Source organism: Gadus chalcogrammus, chromosome 7 (assembly GCF_026213295.1).
Source record: "Gadus chalcogrammus isolate NIFS_2021 chromosome 7, NIFS_Gcha_1.0, whole genome shotgun sequence".
Classification (NCBI taxonomy): Eukaryota; Metazoa; Chordata; class Actinopteri; order Gadiformes; family Gadidae; genus Gadus; species Gadus chalcogrammus.
The window spans coordinates 14,315,917-14,338,416 of record NC_079418.1 but is presented as its reverse complement, the minus strand read 5'-3'; the positions used below and the strand labels follow the sequence as shown (position 1 = coordinate 14,338,416).

General features: G+C 47.2%; 1 protein-coding gene across 1 annotated transcript; it reads left to right on the top strand.

The window, feature by feature from the left end:
• The first annotated feature begins 10,279 nt into the window (after positions 1 to 10,279).
• cxxc5a (CXXC finger protein 5a) lies at positions 10,280 to 20,639 on the top strand. Its single transcript, XM_056593809.1, has 2 exons — positions 10,280 to 11,198; positions 18,882 to 20,639. The coding sequence occupies exons 1-2, from the start codon at positions 10,338 to 10,340 to the stop codon at positions 18,924 to 18,926; spliced, it is 906 nt and encodes a 301-aa protein (XP_056449784.1). The 5' UTR covers positions 10,280 to 10,337; the 3' UTR covers positions 18,927 to 20,639.
• The last annotated feature ends 1,861 nt before the right edge of the window (positions 20,640 to 22,500 follow it).

Below are 22,500 nucleotides of genomic sequence, written 5' to 3'. Positions count from 1 at the left end.
ATTGCTCAACAATATTGATGACTGAATAATATACATTTTCTGAAAAATGTATTTGAATTTGAATAGGCCTACCTTGTGTCATAACAGGCTTTTCCATCTGATTATTATGTTGTGCATTAGGACCTCATATATCTCCAAGTTCAGTAGGTTCAATAACCTTTAAATAGTCAGGTTCAACTTTCCATCAGCCTGTTTAAAACTCCCCCGCTGTGAGGTCATAGCTGCTCTTAAAGGGCCAGCGGATATTTTGACAGGGAAACTTGCAAATAGGTTAAAGTAAAACAACAGTTATTCAAATGTTTTCAAACATGCTAAAGAGTTTATATTTCATACTCACTGTAAATGTAATGTGTCAACCATAATAATGAATACAGAAATATAAAGAGATCATTTGTTTTTGCTCCTTTGTTATTTTATGTAGGCTAAATAATAAATCGAATAAAACTAACTATTTTGGATTGAGCATCAATGTATAGTGTGACTTAAAACCTATGCATTGTAGCTTGTATAGCCTTTTGGAATCAAAGCAACAACGGCTAGTTAATACACCCGTTTGTTAATTAAATTAAATGAGTGATCACACCATAACCCTAACTCCAAAAAACATCACATGTTTGTCACTTTTATTGCGCTTATAGCAGACATGTGAATGCATTATATCAACTCCTGTTCAGACTGATGTAAAAGACATCCAAACCAACCCATCCCCAGAGGAAGCACAACCTAACGCACTTTGTTTCTGTGCACTGTTTCTGACAGGTCTACTGGCTGCCCAACAGCTCTCCTCCTCCTCCCCGCTTTCTTTCTTTCCCTCTCTCGGGTGTTTTTTTTTGTTCCAGCTCGGAGCTTCAACCGCACAAGCCCGATCGATCCGCATTGATTGTCCCTGACGAGCTGCTCCACTTTCCAGCCAATGTCAGCCGCTCTGCGATCGGGAAGGAGAGCAATGAGGGAAAATCTCTGCCGCCCTGGCGGTGTCATTTCCACACACTTCGATTGGCCGCCTGCCAGGCAGACAGGACACTGGGAAGAGGTGGACTGGACTCTGCTGGGCCGAGAGTGAGGGACCGAGAGCGGGGGAGAGGGAGGGGGGGGGGGGGGGGGGGGGGGGGGGAGGAGAGAAAACCATCACCTATTGTGTTATTAGTAGACCGACCGCTGGAACCACACAGCAGGTGGAGGACGCGTTAATGCGCACTTGTATATGAGGTAGATCTTAAATTATGAGCTTAAGAAACAGAGAAATATTTCATAATTAAGGTACGTTTTTAAAAAATAACATACTCGTAGGTATGTCTTGTGTGTCATTAGTATAGATCAGAAAAAAATAAATACATCCACTTCTTAAACAATTCTACCGGGCAATTATGCCGGTAGGTAGGCCTAATCGTTTTACTCCGTAATTCCACATATTAATGTCAGATTAAAAATGTTAAAGTTGAATCACGAAGCACCGTTTCAAATGAATCAGAGGATGGGATGCTTGAGAGACAGGAGGGGGGGGCGAGCGCACACATCAGTGCAGTCTGCTATTCAATAAATATTCCCAAACAGTTAGACATCTCACTGTTTGGGAGACATCTCCCCCACGCCCCCCTACATTTTAAACCGTCTCTCCCTCTTCATGACCACGGGACGGCAACACACAGTTCCACTACACACACACACACACACACACACACACACACACACACACACACACACACACACACACACACACACACACACACACACACACACACACACACACACAGCTTCACTACACACACTGTGTGTGCGTGAGTACAGCTTCACTACACACACTGTGTGTGCGTGTGTGTGTGTGTGTGTGTGTGTGTGTGTGTGTGTGTGTGTGTGTGTGTGTGTGTGTGTGTGTGTGTGTGTGTGTGTGTGTGTGTGTGTGTGTGTGTGTGTGTGTCTGTGTCTGTGTGTGTCTGTGTCTGTGTGTCTGTGCGCGCCGCGGCGGCCGAAGTCCACTTCGGTTTTTCCCCGATGCTCCAAAAAAATCCATGAAACGTGTTTGCATGTTCCTCCGGCGGAGCTGGGATGTAGAGGTGGGATCAGCAGCGCCGACACGCAGAGAGAGACCGTGTGGTGGCGGGGGAACCCACGCGTGCTGCAGCTCGTCGGAAAGTACGCTTTTCAGATCATTGACGCTCTTTTTCCTTTTCTCTCCGTGTGTCCCAGGCGGGCGAGACGCGCTCCTCACACCGGGGCTGTTTGTTGGGGAGAATAAGGTTGTTTTTTACCCCCTTCTTCCTTTTTTTTCTTTCTCTTTCTTTTTTGTCACACCATTCGGCGCGGTGGGCTTGCAGGAGACGGACCCGCTCGGACTTCGGGAAGCAGCCCTCCCCTCCCTCTCCTCCTCATCCGCTCTGCCCCGGTAGGTGCAATCAAATACGGGTCCCTGTGTTTGCAAATATGTAGATAACCGGACGGGGAAGGGGAAGTGTGTGTATGTGTGTATGGGTGGGTGGGGGGGGGGGGGGGGGGGGGCATACTTTCTGGAAGTCCGCTGAAAGTTGGAATGTCATCGTGTAGGATGGAGTTTGTCCGAGTGTGTGTGTGTGTGTGTGTGTGTGTGTGTGTGTGTGTGTGTGTGTGTGTGTGTGTGTGTGTGTGTGTGTGTGTGTGTGTGTGTGTGCGTGTTCACAGTATAATCCTTCAATGTTGAGGCTGCGGACCCCCCCGTGGCACCGCAGCTCGCCCCGTTGGTTTTAGACCAGTGGTTTCAGACAAAAGGTGTCTGTGCTCCTGCGTGGGTACACGGGCTACACTCTGCTTTAAGGATCGTTGCTGGGCATGTGTGTTTGAGTGTGTGAGTGTGTGTGCGGTGACGCATGTGTTAATGTGTGACTTCACACACCCACCAGACACTGGAATATTGAGTCATTTTCCCCAAACATTGCCTTTTTTTAGTTTTTCTTCCCCCCCCCCCCCCCTGCACACACTCTGGATGTGCGCTCTGGCGTGAGGGCAGGTACGGTCGCGGCTTTATTACTGTTGTTCAGTTGCTGTAGCGCCTTTCATTGCGTGTTTCTTTCTGTAATAGTCAGCTAAACGGTGCAGGAGATCATTGCATTTTATATCCGTTCATTTGCGGGAAAAGTCCTGGCTGTCGCTGAGACTTTCCCCTTCGCTGTCTGTATTCCGCCTCGCAACTTGACGCTTACCTCAACGCTGGGCGACCACCACACAAGGACCACCATTAGAGGCAGCTATTCCGTTTCAACGCGTTGCCCAATAACCCTGCTGCTGTTTTAATTGTCTAATTATAATCAACGGAAGCTTAAGTTGCCCTCTAAGGAGAAAATCCATACGTAGTAGGAATTAATTTAGTTTACATGGGTTAATATTGTTTCCAATTATGTTATTGTTCCCCTGCAACAAAGTTTTGTACAGGTGGGATTTAGCGTTTTTTAGGACGAGTGTTTTAGGACGCCTGCTCGTCGTGGTGTGGTGGTGATTGTTGAGCCTATGCTGGCGTTCGGATTGAAATTAGACAGCCGGACTGCTCATCAGATCCGGTTTGAGCGTCTGGGCTGAACGCGGCGCTGGGGGGGCAAAGGTGGCGCAGGCGTTCAGACAATAGACCCGGCGACTCCTCACGCGCGTTTAGAGTCTAACGCCGGGCATTTAACTTCCACTGCGTGCGCGCGCGCACGTGCGTGTACGTGCGTGTGTGTGTGTGTGTGTGTGTGTGTGTGTGTGTGTGTGTGTGTGTGTGTGTGTGTGTGTGTTTGCTGGTGTGCGAATTTTGATAAGAGGGAGGATTGGGGGAATGTTTAGCAGAGAGAAAGGAACACCCTCACACACACCCGCACGCACACCAGACACACACACACGCACACACACACGCACACGCACGCACACACACAGAGAGAGAGAGAGAGAGAGAGAGAGAGAGAGAGAGAGAGAGAGAGAGAGAGAGAGAGAGAGAGAGAGAGAGAGAGAGAGCACGACGTTGGTCCGTAGGGGAACATTACGTTTGCGTTTTCCATTACTCAAACTAATGCGTTGGAACGCATGTAGTATTTACTCAGTAGATTTAGTTATCATGCGTTGGGTGGATTAATCCATTCATAACTAAAAACAAAGTAGATCTTGACATATTATTTATGCACAAATTTAAGTTGAATTACACAATATCTATAGCCTCCCCTTTATGCTATTTACTATTTTGCAAGTTATATCTGATTGAAGAAGCCTTCGACACGAGTCTATTTGCTTGACAGGTTTATTTGTTTACCTTGTTTTATTGCAGTCAACAACAATGTTTATCTTATTTAACTTAATCTTTAAGGGACACATTCGTTCCTTAAATCTGTCTTTTGGGTGTATCCGACCTGGTCTTGTGTGTAAGCCTAGCCATCAAACTTGCAAATTAAACAGCTTGTGTATGACGTCACTTCAATTAAATTTGTCAATAGTAGCTTTCATTTTGGCACTTCAATTAATAGATTGCTCGTTACCTGACAGTTGAAACTAAATTAACTTATTTTCGTTGGTCACATTAGGGTTTGAAAGAACCTCAACGTCTGCCTCGCTGTCATGATTAGGCTGTATAGGTTAAATAATATGATATGAGTTCCTATTTTATTTTCAGATTTAGAAATGTCTCACAGTGAACAGGACGTATTAAGCAGGGAAAATTGTAATTAAACATTTAAATGTATAATTGTTAAAACAAAGGGGAAGAGGGGCAAGAGCAGATGTGTGCATCTGCGTCTTGTGTGTGCGTTTGTGTGTGCCACTCCCACTTAACCCAGACTGAAATACGCTTTGGATTCCCATTGAACTCAGTGGTTTATTGAATAATCAATCATAAATCAACTTGAAATGTTGAACTATATATGAAACATGACAATAAGAATCCACTCATACGACATGATGCGTGAGTACATCATGTTAACTAAATGGTCTTTCAGATGTGGATCATATAACATGATCATATAAATTACAGCCAGTAGCTACCAAGGCAGGCTAAGATAAATGAAGTTCCTCCGTCTACCACTGTTAAGTCATAACTGAGATGTTGTTCCCCAAAGTGCCTTTCAATGAAAAACTGAACACAGCATCAGCAGTTAGGGAGTTAGACATCCCGCTCAGGTGTGCCTACAGGTTTGGCTGTATAGACGCTGATTGGACCTAGCACCATTTGGTTGGATGTCAAACACCCTAGCCACTACACTATCCTTCCCTGTACAGCTCTTCAACATTCAACCCAAGGTGATAATCCCTTTAATCAGGCTTATATTGAACATATCAGGTGGATGCTACAGTATTCAATGCTAGATTAAATACTGTAATATCAATAACTAGATTAATTGGTAGGCTGTTTCTGAGTAGGAAGGCTGGCTTCTAACGCATCCTCATGTGTGGAATTTGACATGACGGCACTAAGTTCTTGTCTTATTGTCGCTGTGATCACTGAGGGGTTTTAGGCGGGTCCGTAGTGTGCAAGGTCAAGTGTAGTGGTCATGGACAATGACTTTCTCCTCAGCAGCATTATCAAGGATAACAGGTGTTCCGTCTGGAAGGAGAGGTGAATGCTGCTATCCACTATTGAGTAATTTTAGCAGTCGCTTTTATCCAAAGTGACTTACAGTGAAAGTATTTAGTTACATGGTGAGGTCATTAATTATCAGGTAGAGGTTAGGCACCAAGCTAAAAAATGCTTAAAGTAACACTGCATTCGTTGTCCACAACAGGAAGTAGGTCAGGCAAACAATTAGTGACCATTAGCCACACAAAACATCCCACGTAACAATGATTAGCCATATATTTAAACATATTTTGTATAAAAGGGCCCCTATTTACCACCAGGTGGATCCATCCATCATAAAAATGGGCTGGCACTACTTGATGTCATAATACAATTTAAATGGCTTAATATCTCATCAAATACTCAACATGTTACCTTGTGGTAAATTTCACGGGCAGAGTTTATATTTTTTAATCCTGTAGTGTTGCTTATTACACATTCTGAACCCCTTTGAAAAAGAGGTGATTGATGATTGATGAAGGTGATTGATCTCAAGGGGTTATTGTTCTTTTAGTGGTTGGATTTGGTGCAGTAGAAGGAGAGCCGTGGATTAATACTGTTGTGTGCAGGTTGACACAGTGCCTTTCCCGCCGCATCTCCGGTCTCCGGTGGCGACTGCGGCCGAGCCATTGGTCGATTTGAGAACGGCTGTGAACCGAGAGAGTAGTCATAGAGGCCCAGTATTGATCACTTGGAGCCACACCATCCAGGCATGAATCCGGTTACTTTTGTGCCAGACCTAATACAGGGTCCGACTCTGACCAAAAAAGAAATAACAGCTCTTAACCAAAGCAAATGCAACTTTCTTCTTTATCAACTCTTACTTGGGCAGTGGCAGAGGTGGATTTGTCACATGTTATTGTGTCATTTTGAGCTTGAATTATGGGTTGTCTGTTTGAGTCAAAGAGCTCAGAGGCATGTTTAGAATGAGGCTTTAGCATGTGATGTAGAATCACACAGGGAACCTGGAGTGTTTAGTGCAGGAAGACACGAGAAACAGACAGTGATCGCCTTGCAGCGTGTGGTTTTCTGCTGCATGGGCAGCCTGAAGAGAACAGCTCTGACAGACTAGAGTTCACATGTTTAGGTACATTAAACGGAGGAATCCTCTGGAGTGGTTTGAAAAAATGCTGGAGAGCGATCAGCCCTACACGCTTTTAAAGTGGAAGTAATTGGCAAGGGGAAAGTAACATGTTTTACCGCAAAAAGCTGAATTTGTGACCTTATACATAATGTGTTTATGTGTAATGACAAATTATCACAGAATATTAAATGATCACGTTCATTTTATTTTACAAAGGCATCAATCCAAAGGTTGTTGCACAGCGGATAAGGAAGCTTCCGGATACGACACTCATCGTCGTTTGCTATACAACAATAACAGTTTGATTAATTAATTTAAGTTCTACACCGAAAGACACAACATGTATTTAGTCTTGTTATTAGAACTTGAATATCCCAACGGGAGAACTGAAAAAATAGTCCAACAGTGTTTAAAAGTGTGACAATAACAACTCAAGGTGTGCTTGTCTTCGTGGCATGAGAGGGAAAACAAATGTAGCGCTAGAAACCAACAATAAAGCCGGAGGATTTCCAGGTTCTGTAACACAAAAGAAAGAATTTCCTGAAAAGACCAAAGTCATCATAAAGATGTAAATGTCCCCCCTAAAACGTATGTCTTGTATTGTGCAGAACACAACCAAGATAAATCAAATAGCAACAAAAACTTATGAATGAGTCGCACTGTACGGACAGAGCCTTTGTGTACTCCAGTACTACTGCAGAGGTCCAAATGCGTCCTCCGTTCCTGTCGACAACGTCCGCACCTGTTAACTCTAGCGTCTAACACCACAGATCTCCACCACCTTGTCCACCTTCTCCTCCATATCCCCACAGTGACGGCTCATTGAACCCAGACCTAAGACTATCTCTCCATCAGAACTCCAGCGCTCAAACGCGACCACAGTATAGAACGTCTCTCTCTCTCTCTCTCTCTCTCTCTCCCTTCTCTCTCTCTTCTCTCTCCCTCTCTCTCTCTCTCTCTCCCTCTCTCTCTCTCTCTCTCTCTCTCTCTCTCTCTCTCTCTCTCTCTCCCTCTTCCTCCCCCCTTTTATTCCTGTTGGGTGCAGACACAAGCGCCTCCCGGTCAGCCCAGCTCCCCTCCCGCCCGCCGCCCCATGCGTCGGCCTGTATCGTATTCACCAGCGATTGTACAAACACCCCAGCGAGTGTTAAGATGCTTTGGAAGAAACCGGACCCACGGTCACCCACACAGAGGGGGGGGGCGTGGTGGTGGTGGTGGTGGTGGTGGTGGTGGTGGCGGTGGTGGGAGGGGACCGGAGCTGTGGGCCTGGGGGTCTGGGGGCCGGCTCTGGTTCGCTGGCGCCACATCCCCCCTGAGCTGCGGAGAATGTGGGGGCTGAACCCTCGCCTTTGAAGCTCTACCTCCCACTAATTCTGGCCTTCCAATTTCCACACGCTGCACACACACGCACACACACTCACACACACACACACACCAGTCACACACGCATACACACACACACACACACACACAGCACGCACCCGTACACCCCCCACCTCCTCCCCCCCCTCCCCTTGCCTTTGTTTCCCTTATAAGGACAGACACGGCCATTTCCTCAGCCTCATGTGGGAGGTGGGCTGCTTGTTTGTGAACGCGGACGCAGGTCAGGGGAAATGCAGCGTGTGTGTGTGTGTGTGTGTGTTTGTGAACTGTATTCATGTATACACACACATACACACAGAATATTAATTTATCCTTATTTCCCTTTGCATTTTGCCTGCTTGTATCGTACAGCAACAGTTCATATTTCTTATTTTAAAGTTGACCCACCTACTTAATAAACTGCTTGCATTACCTATTACCGCCTCACCTTGTTAACTGAATGACTGTTGTCCTACCTGCCCGTCTGCTTAACTACCTCAATCAATGCCCATACTTACTGTCCCAACCCCACCTATCAACCAACCCAGCTACCTACCAAACTAAACCCCATCTCCCTAACTACCTCCCCCGCTTCTTATCTAACTACCTACCAGTGTCTGTTGATGGACCAAAGTGTTCCACACTAATGTGTGACTAAATTAATGAATGAATAAATTAATTATTTGATTTTAGATAGTGTGCTTAAACTGGTGTGTCATTGCTAAGTGGTTGACTTATAACCTAACTAATTGTGTCGTGGATGAGTCCAATAATAAAAGGATCAATGAGGGAAAAATTACCTTCAACAAACACACAGACAATGAAATGAATGAATAGGTCAAATTAAGCACACATAAATATTTACTTTGAGTCCCTGCTTGCAGTAAATAGCTTATTTTGAACAATGAGGATAAACTGCCTGCACTTCACGATAATTGATGACTATTTGCTTTGTATTTATCGAAACTAACACCCATTGGGTGTTAAGGTTTTACTTGATCTACGTTGAGGGTTTTAACACACCTGAAGTAACAAACTGTAGCACACCTGGTAGCAATAATCCCAGACAGCACGCGTGTTGAGTTAAATATACCAAAGTAAAAGACTTTGAATCTTTGGCATCTTTGAATTTAAGTTTCACACAAGGAGAGAATTTAAGTTGAATATAAAGAGGTATTGTAGTGGTGATGTGCAGTATATCTCCTCTTGGCCAGACACTATACTGCCCCATATTCACAAACACACTCATACACACATTGTCATACTCTAAAGACAGGGTCAGCCAAGTCAACTAACAATATGTTGAGCAGCAGTTGGTTTGATGAACACTGTCTGGTTCAAGGACACATGCACACTTTAGCTGGCAACAAACAGCAGCTGTCCCACTAAGAATATGGACAATATTGTAAGAAGAATCTATGAAGGAATAAGATACATATTAATAAGGAAACTTTCTAGTCTCTATTTTTTTTTAGAGTAGAGTATCTGTGTTTAGCTAAACCTATGAGCTCTTGTTAGAATGCCTACAGAGGTTCCGTTATCTGCCCGTATTTATGTGCATTTAATGTCTTTCAGGGCCTTCTGCTGTATGCGAACATTGCACATGTTAAACAGCACCTTATATTTAACTGTTTTTGTTTAACTAAATCCTGCTCTTTGTACAGATATTTGTAGTAGTTTAGTTTATTTATCTACTTTTATTTTAAGGATATTTTGTGTGAAGGGAACTTGCAAATTAAGAATTTCATTGCCCAGTGTAAACCATGTTTCCATTGTGTATATGACAATAAACAACCTTGTATCTTGTATCTTGTATTTAAGTACATTGCAGAGATTGCCCTATGAATTGCTTTCAAAAGTTGTGTTGAAGTGTTGAAAAGTGAATATTAGCTGTTCAAGTTTAAATAAATAAAAACATCTAATTTTCCACTGTGTGTTCTTCACCTGTACAAGCGTACTGCTCAGAGAAGCCCCTTTGCCGACCGACTCACGTCTGTGTCCTCTCTCCCCTGTCCCTCCCGCCTCCAGGGTCCAGACCGCCGATGGAGGCGCGTAGATGAGGCCTGATTGGTAGCGTTGGCCGCGCTCCGGGGCCCGTCCTCTCCTGACCAAGGTCTCTGCTCGGGTTAGGACCCCACCGGGACACCAGGCGGACACCCAGAGGACCCAAAGCCCCTTCCCACCCCCTCCCCCTCTCCCCCCCCCCCCTCCTCCTCTTCCTCCTCCTCCTCTTCCTCCTCCTCACCCAGGCCCACCTTTCCGTCCCTAACCCCCCTCCCCCCCTCAACCAGACCCACACACGACCCCGTCCCGTCCCCCCAGCGTCGGGGGGGGGAGAGACGGACCATGTCCGGCGGGCCGTCCGAGGGGGGCCGCGGCGACGAGCTGGAGAGGAGCGGCGCCCGGCAGGACTCTCCCGTCGTCGAGCGACGCAACCGCAGCGGCATCATCAGCCAGCCGCTCAACAAGAGCCTGAAGCACTCCCGCACCCTGCTGCAGTACACCGCCGCCGCCCCCCCCGCCGCCGCCGCGCCCCACGGCCACGGCCACGGTCACCACGGCAACCACCACCACCACCACACCCACCACCACCACAAAGGACACGCCCACAATGGCGAGAGCAACAAGAGGGACCCCTCGACCAAGCCCCCGCCCCCGGCCCCGCCCGCGCCCACCGTGGCGGCGCTGGCCGCGGCCAAGCTGGACCGGACCTTGGAGCAGGTCCTGGAAGGACAGAACGGCCTGCTGCACTTCGCCCAGGCCGCCGCGCTGCTGAAGCGGGCGGGCATGGAGCACATGCTGCTGCCCGGCGGGGGCATGGGCGTGGGCGACGCGGGCTCGGGGGCCAGCGACCTGGAGGGCACGTCTGTCGCGGACGCCGTGGGGGGCCCGCTGGACTTCCCGTACGGAGTAGGGGGCGGCTTCCCCTTCAACCCGGGACTCTTCATCATGACGCCGGCGGGGGTTTTCCTGGCGGACAGCGCCTTGCACATGGCGGGGCTGGCGGAGTACCCGGCGCAGAGCGAGCTGGCGTCCGCCATCAACTCCGGCAAGAAGAAGCGGAAACGCTGCGGCATGTGCGAGCCCTGCCGGCGGAGGATTAACTGCGAGCAGTGCAGCAGCTGCCGGAACCGCAAGACGGGGCACCAGATCTGCAAGTTCCGCAAGTGTGACGAGCTGAAGAAGAAGCCGTCGGGCGCGCTGGAGGTGAGTCTGGAAGGGGGTCGACCGGCTGGGTTGGGTGATGGTTGGGTGATGGTTGGGTGAGGGTTGGGTGAGGGTTGGGTGATGGTTGGGTGATGGTTGGGTGAGGGTTGGGTGATGGTTGGGTGATGGTTGGGTGAGGGTTGGGTGATGGTTGGGTGAGGGTTGGGTGATGGTTGGGTGAGGGTTGGGTGATGGTTGGGTGATGGTTGGTTGAGGGTTGGGTGATGGTTGGATGAGGGTTGGGTGATGGTTGGGTGATGGTTGGGTGAGGGCTGGGTGATGGTTGGGTGTTTGGTTGTCAGGTGATTTGTTGGGTGGAACGGTGATCATTTTTGTTCTTTTCATTTGGAGGTTGAGTGATAGTTTGGGGATTGGATATTGTCTGGGGGTTAGATGATTTACTTGACAGGTTGGGGAATTTTGAGTGATTAGGTGAATGCTTTGAATGTAACTGTTTTTTAGTTCAAATAAACTATCCTCACCAAATACTTAAATGAAATATTTATTATGATTATACATGATTTTATTATTATTTCTGTTATTTGACAAGGTTTTAGTTTTCAAAACTTTAAACCAGAGAAACAGGCAGAGCTGTAGGGCAGGCTGTTCATGAAACTGAAAGCCAGACAGCAGATGGTTAAAAGCGAGTTAATAGGAGGGCAACCGCAGAGAAACTTCTGGAAATATTGGGTCCACCATGTTCCGGTGTCTCGCGCTGCTAGTCTCCGGGAGTCCGACGTCTGACGTGTCCGGGGAATAACAGTGGCAGATTGCTGCACAGTTGACTGGCTTTTCATTTTAGAGAGAGAGAGAGGGAGAGCGGGAGGGAGAGAGAGAGAGAGGGAGAGCGGGAGGGAGAGAGAGAGAGAGGGTAAGAGAGAGCGAAAGTACAGGGGCAGAGGGAACCCTGGGCAATGGGTTGGGAGAAGCCGTGGTCTGGGAGGTGACAGGTGGTGTGGAGGGTGGAGGGCGTGGGTGGGGTGGGCATGCGCGCCATAGGGATCTCTTTAATCTGTTCACCATGGTCAGCACTCCCCCCCCCACACACACCGCTCTGAATGGGTGGTCTGGGTTCATTCACCAGTGGAAATACAAGGCCGTCATTTGTGCTTCTTGTGCCCACGCTGATTTGAACCCTGCTTACAGTAACGCACTGTGGAAACCTCAAACGCACTGGGACGTTGGCCTGAGTTACGTTTCTGTTACCGCCTTTGTCTTAACGCGTTAAAATCCATGACTTAAGAAATATAGAATTCAACGTAGAATTGAGTCAGTCCAATCTGTCACTGCCCGTGGGCCCACAAATAGATTTACTTATAATGCTGTAAAAACGCTGTAATTTATTTATTTTTACTTATTTAAAAAAGTGTGAAGGTGTGATAAATAGATGGGGTGTGTTGAATATAAATTTGTGTGCGTGTGCTTGTGTGTGTGTGTGTGTGTGTGTGTGTGTGTGTGTGTGTGAGATAGTGAGGAAAGGGGGTATCCATGCCACATTGACACCTGGTGCTACAGCTGAAAGACTAATAGCCAGATGGACCATGTTGTGAGCACACACACACAGACACACACACCCTTGGGTCTCTGTCCCTCTCCGGAGACACACACACATGGTTAAATGGTCCTTGCATTTTGTCCTCCTGCAAGCATTACCACGGTGATAAGCATCTTTCAAAACAGAGAGAGAGCGAGGGTATTGTAATTGTCGATTATTCTGAAAAAAATCGATTCAATAAGAACTTTGTTTGACCTCCAAATGAGAATCCAGAACAAAAACCATATTTTATAAGGGCATATTAAGAGACATATTTTGTCCGCTTGGAGTTTCAATAAGAACCAGTCATACAGTGTCATCATACGAAGAAATAAAGTTAACTGAAATTCAGTTGTAGCAGGGTCAAGGATATTTCCCACAGAACCCGTAGACGGTTGTAGCTTTCACTAAAAATAAACCATGACTCATTGACTGCTGCTAAATGCCGATGGCCAATTTGTTGAACGACAAATAATCATGACAGCCCTAATTTAGTATTAATTTCATTACATTATTAAATTAGTTTATTGTATGAATTTAAGAAAGTCTATTAGAATCCTTAGCAACCAATCATTGAGGTTGATTGAGTATAGATGTAGGTTCAACAACTGTAAACATATTTTTTTGAATTGTTATGCCCTTAATGACGGTTAGTGCGTTAGAGTATGGAAGACTGTGGAAGAGCTCAGGTGAAATCGTTGTGCAATTAATACTAACTATTGCAATAACTATTTCCTTACCTGTCCTGGACTGAATATTTCAGATGGTCCTATTATATGTTATTGTTAGGTTATTATATTAAAAAAGAATATTGATCAATTCTAGATATTTTGCTTGGTTTGGTCTTCCTGGTTGTTGAGCTCTATTACATTGACGGCCTTTCGGACATGCCTAGTTTCAGTATAAAGTACGCCTTTGTACTTCTCCACCCAGACTGGCCAGTGGGAGCCAGGAGATATATCGGTTCTTATTTTAGTGTTTAGCTCATTTTTACCTCATACTCTCATTCATTCACCGTTAGCCGTTCGATAGCTGTCCCGCGAGGCCGCGAGGGAGACAACAGCTGTTTAAACTGGTGATTCATAAGACAGCGTAGCCCCACCTAGCTTCGCTGTCTCTAAGTATGTGAGGTCATCACTCTGGTTCAACCACTATAGCATATAGCCCTGGCTAAACCTCTGAAAAGTGTTTGATGTCATCAAGCTGGTGAATCGCTCAGAGAACGTACAGTGGCCCTAGACAAACTGTCTCTGTGCTGTCGCTAGGTGTTTCTAGGATTGTGGTGTCATCAGCTTTTTAAACTGCCACTGATTGTGTGATGAAAATCTGCCGCTAGATCCGTCACTAAGCGAGTAATTTAATCAAGAGTTGAAAATGTCACCCAGTGAGATGTTGAAAATGGTAGCTTGATCAGAGGCGTTAGCTAAGCGCTAGCTAAACCGTTGCTAAGTGGGGGACGTCTCATCAGCTATTTTTAACTGGGGGATTGGTCAGAGATGGTAGCGCTAGCTAAGTGTGTGATGTCATGGGCATGGGCTAAATGTCAGACGATGATTAGTTTTATGAAGAGATCTGCTGAGTCATGGAAGGGGGAAACGGGAGAAGATAGCGACTCAGCATTAAATTGTAAATGTCAATACAGACTAGATTACGACGAGGTTGTCAAACATTCTGTATTGTCTGGGTGAGAGTGGGATCTCATCAGCAACGACGTTGAGGCTCCCTCCTTACCTCATCTGACCCCTTCCCACATTCTGGGCATTCCGGGACAACATGAGGGAATATTGGGACACAGACCTGCAGATACAGTGGGCAGTGTGTCTCTCTTGTAATGTGCGTGTAGGGGCGTGTGTGTGTGTGTGTGTGTGTGTGTGTGTGTGTGTGTGTGTGTGTGTGTGTGTGTGTGTGTGTGTGTGTGTGTGTGTGTGTGTGTGTGTGTGTGTGTGTGTGTGTGTGTGTGTGCGTGCGTGTGTGTGTGTGTGTTCCTATATCACTGAGATCAAATCACCGTCTGTGTGTAAATTCTTGCATATTTGTGCGCACATTCAGGATTTATATTTGTGCATAAGTGCACCACATTAGTATCAGCATAGGTTAGCTTTTGAGAATAGCATCATATTCCTTATAAAGGAAAAAAACATAGCATAGCGGTTCCGTCAGTCTCTCCTGTGATACAGAAGCATAATCTCCACGCTAGGGCTGGCTGTGGCGATGCTAAGTGGTACAGGCTATATCTGTCCCATTCACCCTGCAGGGGTCCATGGTTGATATCACTAAGGTGAGGTGGGAGGGGAGAGACAGCAGAGGAGCAGTGTTAAGTAGCAGAGCAGTCACCTGTGTTCACCGTGTAGGAAGGAGGATTAGTAATATGGGGACCGTGTCAAGGGAACGTTTATAGATATACCGCTGAATGTCGTGTGCGAGGACATTTCAAGTTTGCATTATTTTGCCGATGATTAATCCATCTATCTAATCCGTGTTCTTGAATCAAACTATTGCAAAACACAGTGTTAATTGTTCTCTGTACATGTCTACAGAGATCTCGATCTCAAAATACGTAAATATTCCGAATACCCTTCCGTTCATGAAGGTCATTATATTAGCTATAGGGGTCATTGAAAGGATCATTTTAAACTGAGCCACCTTCCTATAATTTTGGGGCTAATGGACCAACGGCGACGCCAGCTTTTGAAATCGGTCCAGTATTTAGTGAGAGAGCGTCTGCCGTAACCCGCAAAAATGGCTGCAATGTTATCCTTTGGGGCAATAGCGCCCTGTCAATGTATGTCCTCTAAAAGGGTTGTTTTTTTCCCACTGACCAGCTCAGATTGTTATTATAATTGTCTGACAACATTATGGAAGGGATAACTAAAGAGTAACACATCGTTCTTACCTTACCGTCAGCTTGATCCCATTTGTTTGTTGTTGTGTCTAACCAAGTCTCCCTAAAGGAGACTTGGAGCCTCACTCTGAAATCCCGCTGAAAGTCTGAAGAGTTGGGTTGTTGCAGGAAATGTCCTTGTTGTCATTACAATCTCTATCCTCCTCCTCTTCCACCCGCACACCTTGTCTTTGAGCGAGACTTTGTTAGGCACAATAACAAACAGACGGTGAAAGGAAATGAAAAAATATGTTTCTTCATTGTTTCGTCTCTCCGTAATGTTGGGGAAAAAAATGTGGGTCAATCATCACAATTTAAATTTTAAGCAGAATAGTGAGCACAGATTTTATTTCTAATTTCTTCACTCATCACAATCCATTGAAAATACAAAACGTGAGGAGAATTTCTTTATTTCTAGGCCTACACAACCGGCCTTATTAACCTAGTGGCCATCTTGGTTCTAAGCGCTAGCTGGTTGGGGGAACAGAATGCAGAGTTCTGCCTTCAGTACCCCCAACCAGCTAACATTTAGAACCAAGATGGCTGCTAGGTGACGAGGCCCCCACCACTCAGAGTGAGGAGGATGAACGGCCATATTGGATCATCGCCCGGTGGCGTGTCAGACACGCTGACACAGAATTAGCTTAGCTCCCGTGTGATTTCCGTCTGCTCCCAGAGGAGCTCAGTGCACGTGCTCAGAAGCACGTGCACTGAGCGAGAGACTAGAGACTCCTGACAGACGGACACGCGACTCTCCCCGGGCACACTGCCCGGCGGACAGACGGACAAGATGGAGCCTCACTGAGGTAGTTAAGGGAGAGACCGGGGGGAGGGGGGGGAGGGAGGGGGGGAGGAGTGGAGGGGGAGGGGGAGGAGAAGGCAGCCTGCCAATATGGCGGATTGGCGGGGGATGCTTACGCTAGCATGTCCAGGATCCTCTCACTACCTGAATACGAGCGCAGCATAGAGATGGGAGAATAAGGCAACAAGATAGTCTGGTCATTCTTCCTAGGGCTCTGGGTTTGAATCCCCAATGTCCACATTGTCTACCTGTTGGAGTCCTGGACAAGATGTGCAAACAAGATGTCCCTACCTAAAAATAGGTGTATTGAAAGAATCTGCTAAAGATTAATATAATACAAATAAATATTAAAAGATAAATACCAAAATGTAATACTCAAAGAAACCCCCAGTCCATTGAAGACATGATATGGTCTTCAATGGGTTTAAAATCCCTTACGTCCAACCTTTAGCGAGATGCCTAACCCCAGGCCACCTGCTACTTAATGACCCATGTCTCAGAGTCAGTGTGAGTCACTTTAGATGAAAGCGTGTGCTGAATAGTAAAAACTGTAATACATCATCAGCCGGAGACCTGATTCCTGTCTGACCCCTGGGGCCGGACCAGGAGATGCAGTCATTCCTACTTGGGGATTCGGCAGCATGACGTCATTATTGACTCTTTTAAAAATCGTTACCTCGCACCTCTCTTAATTATGATCTTCCAGAAGGGTGGTGACATCATGGCTTGGGTGTGCACGTGGACATACGCACATACATACGACGAAGTCGACGCTTCAACAAACCTCTGTGTGTTTGTGTGTGTGTGTGTGTGTATGTGTGTGTGTGTGTGTGTGTGTGTGTGTGTGTGTGTGTGTGTGTGTGTGTGTGTGTGTGTGTGTGTGTGTGTGTTTGTGTATGTGGTGTGTGCTTGTATGTGTGGAATACATACATGCATGTACAAGTGCCTTGTTAGCAAAATTACAAAAATGATACTATGATTAAAGTATATTATGTGTAAAGTGTGTAATCCCGGCAAGTAGGAAGTATGGCTGACCTTTCAAATTAGTTTGTCATGTTAATAATTGAACTTGACTTATTCTCCAGCAGTCCTCAGATATCAACATGCACCAGCAGGCGAGGCCCACTGCCTCCTAGCATAGCATTCAGTCCTCCTCTCTCTGAGGGATCTTCTCTGTTCCCCTCCTCCCAACAGTCTGGATGTTTGGTGCGACTCTGGAGGTGTGCTGCGAGTGTTGCTTTTAACATGTCCGTGCATGTGGAGGTGGAGGTGTGCAGCCGCGGAGAGCTAGCGCGTGAGAGTGCGCGCGTGGGCGGGCTCACAGTGCTCGCTAGCGCTTGGCGAGCTGCCGCCGCCGCTTCTTCTGCTCCAGCGCTCCGGGCGGAATCAGGCTCACGCTACATTCCTTCAGCGGGTTATGGGTTTCTCTGGACGCTACAGCGCAAACCGCGCTAGTGCTAATTCTTTATCTACCGAGGAGGCGCCGCAACTGCATAATACACAGTCTGCCTCACTCTGTTTGGTGCAGTCGAGGGCAGAGAGAGAGAGTGAGAGAGAGAGAGAGAGAGAGAGAGAGAGAGAGAGAGAGAGAGAGAGAGAGAGAGAGAGACAAAGAGAGAGAGAGAGAGAGAGAGAGAGAGACACAGAGAGAGAGAGAGAGAGGGTAGGAGAGGTAGACAGACAACGGGTGAGAGAGTAGGAGAATGGAAGAGAGAGAGAGAGTAGGAGTGGAAGAGTAAGCAAGAGAGATGAGGAGAGAGATAGATTGGATGGATTGAGAGAGAAAGAGAGCTTGAGAGGGAAAGAGTAGGGGAGAGAGATAGCGAGAGGGACAGAGAGAGAGAGAGAGAGAGAGAGAGAGAGAGAGAGAGAGAGAGAGAGAGAGAGAGACAGAGAGACAGAGAGACAGAGAGAGAGAGAGAGAGAGAGAGAGAGAGAGAGAGAGAGAGAGAGAGAGAGAGAGAGAGAGACAGAGAGAGAGAGAGAGAGAGAGACAGAGAGAGAGAGATGGCTTAGAGGGACGAGGGTGAGAGTGGTGTGACCGGTGAAGGCTGCGTGGTGTGATGGTGGTGGTGGAGGTGGTGGAGCGGGGGGAGGTGGAGGAAGAGTGCGTGTGGTGACTAAATAATACATGTAGCGTATCGGGTTCGGAGAGGGGGCCCGGGCTTGGGCCCTGTTGCCGTGGTGAGGGTAGGATGGGGGCCAGACAGGGCAGAGATTGCAGAGGTTTTCACCCTTGCCTCTCGTCCACAAATAGACTGGAACAGAAGGGAAGATAGAGAGTATAAGGCATGGTGCATTCTGGGTAACGTCAACGGCTCAATGTGAAAAAATACTAACTTTTTAATTTGTGACAATAATTGTTTCACATCTGGTCTTGTTGTTCATAGTTGGACACTCAAGCTCACACAACTCCTGTCTTGTGTTTTTTTCTCCTCTCTATCTCTCTCTCTCTCTTTCTCCAAGAAGGTGATGCTTCCAACCGGCGCAGCGTTCCGATGGTTCCAGTAGGCCCCGCCCCTCTGGCCCTGCCCCCTTTTCCAAAGCTCCGCCCACAAGTGCAATGCCAGCCCTCCGATTGGCTCCAGCAACAAACACTGGCTCCTACACGTCAAAGACACAACACAATACAAACAACACAAAAATAGGTTCTCAAGAAAAACAAAACAGAAGCAGAAATAAGAAGTAAGAAACCGGGGGAAACAGGATGCACCTACTTATTCCTTGAACCAAAAATGAAACGTAAAGAAAAGCATCTCTGGCAACTTTCATTCCCTTTTCTATGTTTCCATTTTGGTACCGTTCGTCTGTTCTTTCCAGAGATTTTTTTCTGTCGGAACTGTTCATCGCCAAAACAGAAATGACGGACTGAGTGTGGACAATCAACTAATTTCTGTGTTTGGTGTTAATGTCGTTCACGTGTGGAAAGATACCGTACTTGTGTAGAGAATGTAAATTTACAGTTATATTTTAAAGCTAGTCGCTAATGGCAAACACAATATTGTAATTCTTCAGCATTTTTGTTACCTTAAAATCCCTCTCTTTTATTATTAATTTTAGTTTCAGGCAATGGTTTTGAAGATCTGTCGTGGTCTTTGAATACAAACAAACAAACCAGGATGAAAATTCAAACTGTATATCCAGAATTTTCCGGATTTGCAAGTGTTAAACGTCACGGTTTTTCAGTCACTTCTTTTTTCTTTTTCACTCGGACGAAGAGACGATCCACCTGCTCTTCACTGTAATATCTCCCCCCCCCCCCTCACCCTCCTCATCCTCGCCCCCATTCCTTCCGTGGGTCTGTGAAACTGGCGGCCTTATGTTACTGCGGCCCTACTGAGCATGTGCCAACGCGGCTCAGGGCGATGGCACTGAGAGACAGCACTTGCGCCGAGTCTACCCTACTGAACGCACTGAATCAAAAAATAATTTGTATGTTTTTGTTTCATTCTTTAATTTTTCGTTTTTGTTTTTTTTATTGTGCTCCTACTTTTTTTTGGGTTATGTTGCTGGGTAGTTTCAGCTTTTTTTTTTGGAGAAGAAAATAACCAATCTTTGTATCATTTAGAAAAAAAAATTGGACTGGTTTTGTGAATAAAAAGGAATGCATGTATTTGTGTCAAAATTGACCTCGTCCCGATCTCCGTAGCCTTGACTGTTTGCACGTTCCTTTGTCAGTTTTCATGCCAAAAATAACCAAAAAAGGGGGATGAATTGGGTAACAACTGACACTTATGTTCTCATTCTATTTAATTGTTTAATGCAACAAACCAAATCTGGGACATACATAACTATTAAAATGCCAGAGACCTGTAATAATCTCAACTATTGGACTGACTGCGCGCGAATTCCACCATAATAATTGACACACTTGTATTGTGTGTCAATTATTAGAACTTGAACCATGTTGTAGTGTAGATTTCCTGGGAATGCTGTGAATCCCATGGAAACGCTAGCGGAAGGCTCCCTATTGGGTTATCTTTCGACAGGAGAGAAGAGAACCGTCGATGAACTGATAATCAATATGTTGAGGAGAGGCACGCCTACATCTTTAGCTACGAGACGGTTGTTTAGGAAAGACTGGAGACCAAAACTACAGGACCTTAAGGTGGTGCGTGGAGAGGGTGGAGGGGCAGGATAGTGTAGTGGTTTGGCTGTTTGACTCTTGTTGTTTGAAATCACAATGCCCGCAGCTTAACAGTAGGGGTCCTTGACGGCTAACCAATAGCTGATCCTGCATGTTAAAATAAATACTAAAACATAAACATGAGATGGGGATTGTATGGCCCTATTTATAGAATAATATAAATGACTTTAGGCAGGTAATAATATTCAGTTATTATTAAAGTCTGATTTTTAGAATCATTGTCACCAAACAACATTGGGAGTACCATAACGTCATTTCAACAGACAGTCCCGCAATCGTTCATGCACAATTTCTAATCGTTTCCTCATCGTCACGACAAACAGGCTAGAATATTTTGCCGTAACTCCAGTCACCTCCTCCTCCTCCCCTTCCAGGAAGCTGAGGAGACGCGGCGAGGCTGGTGAGTGATTTTAATTAGCGAATACCCACAGAGAGAGAGGGCGGGAGGGAAGCGAGGGAGGGAGGGGGGGAGGGCGGGAAGCGAGGGAGGGAGAGAAATAGGGAGAGCGAGTGGGGGGGACAGAGAGGGCGAGAGTGAGAGAGAGAACAAGGACGAGGGAGAAAGAGAGAGAGAGAGAGAGGAGTGTGAAGAGAGGGGAGGGAGAGAAAGCGAGAGGGGGGGGAGAGAGACGAGAGGGAGATAGGGGCAGAGGGAGAGAGGACAGACCAGGCATGGGGGGCTTATATGGGGGCTGCTGATAGGCTGGCTGAGCCCAAGGCTGGAGAGAGAAGCTGCGCTCTACCACCCCCCCGTCACCCACCCCCATGACAGTGCTGGGCTACTGCCATCGCCATGGCGATGTGGGAGCGAGAGGGAGAGTTGTGTGTGTGTGTGTGTGCGTCCCTGCGTGTGTGTGGTACGTCCCTGCGTGCGTCTGCGTCCCTGAATGTGTGTGTGTGTGTGTGTCTGTGTGTGTGTGTGGGTGCGTCCCTGCGTGTGTGTGTGTGTATGTGTGTCCCTGAATGTGTGTGTGTGTGTGTGTGTGTCCCTGTGTGTGTGTGTCCCTGCGTGCGTGCGTCCCTGTGTGTGTGTGTGTGTGTGTGTGTTTGTCCCTGCGTGTGTGTGTGTGTGTGTGCGTCCCTGTGTGTGTGTGTGTGTGTTTGTCCCTGCGTGTGTGTGTGTGCGTCCCTGTGTGTGTGTGTGTGTGCGGTGTGCGATCGTGGCTGAGGCCTTTCATTATTAATGTGTACCGCGGCTGCCTTCCCGCCTCCGAGCCCCCCACGGCTCACTGCCTGACCTGCCATCCAAGAGAGAACCGGGGGGGGGGGGGGGGGGGGGGGGGGGGAGGGGGGGGGGGGGGGGGGGGGGGGAGGAGGGGGGAGGCGAGGGGGTTGAGCCAGGGAGAGTGCAGAATCGGCGGTGAAAGGTGCAGGAGAGTGACAGTGGTGAGAGTCGCTCTGCCCCGCAGCCCGTTGCATAGGGAAACGCGGTGACACGCCGCCGCACTTTGTAAATACGTACACACCCCCCCGTGATTGGTCAGCGCTCGTAGGACAACCTGAGTGGTTTTATATAAAAATAGAGGAGTGGGCGTGGCTGTGTGTAGGGGGGCGTGGCATGCAGGTAGAGGAGGAGAAGGTTCCAGAGTTGTCCTGGGGATCGAGGGGGCAGAGGGGAGAGGGGGGGAGGGTCCGGTGCTGCCTGTCTCTAGGTGGAGAGGGAGACAGGGGGAGAAAGAGAGGAAGACGGAGAGAGAGAGAGAGAGAGAGAGAGAGAGAGGAGAGAGAGAGAGAGAGAGAGAGAGATAAGAGAGAGAGAGAGAGAGAGAGAGGGAGAGAGAGAGAGAGGGAGAGAGAGAGAGAGAAAGGGAGAGAGAGAGAGAGATAGAGGGAGAGAGAGAGAGAGAGAGGGAGAAAGAGAGAGAGAGAGAGAGAGGGAGAAAGAGAGAGAGAGAGAGAGAGAGAGAGAGAGAGAGAGAGGAAGAGAGGGAAGAGAGA

Bases quoted from the DNA above. Each gene is read 5' to 3' on its own strand.
- cxxc5a (XM_056593809.1), top strand. From the start codon at position 10,338: ATGTCCGGCGGGCCGTCCGAGGGGGGCCGCGGCGACGAGCTGGAGAGG. The intron at 11,199-18,881 runs GTGAGTCTGGAA...TCTTTCTCCAAG, and splicing joins AGCCGTCGGGCGCGCTGGAG to AAGGTGATGCTTCCAACCGG.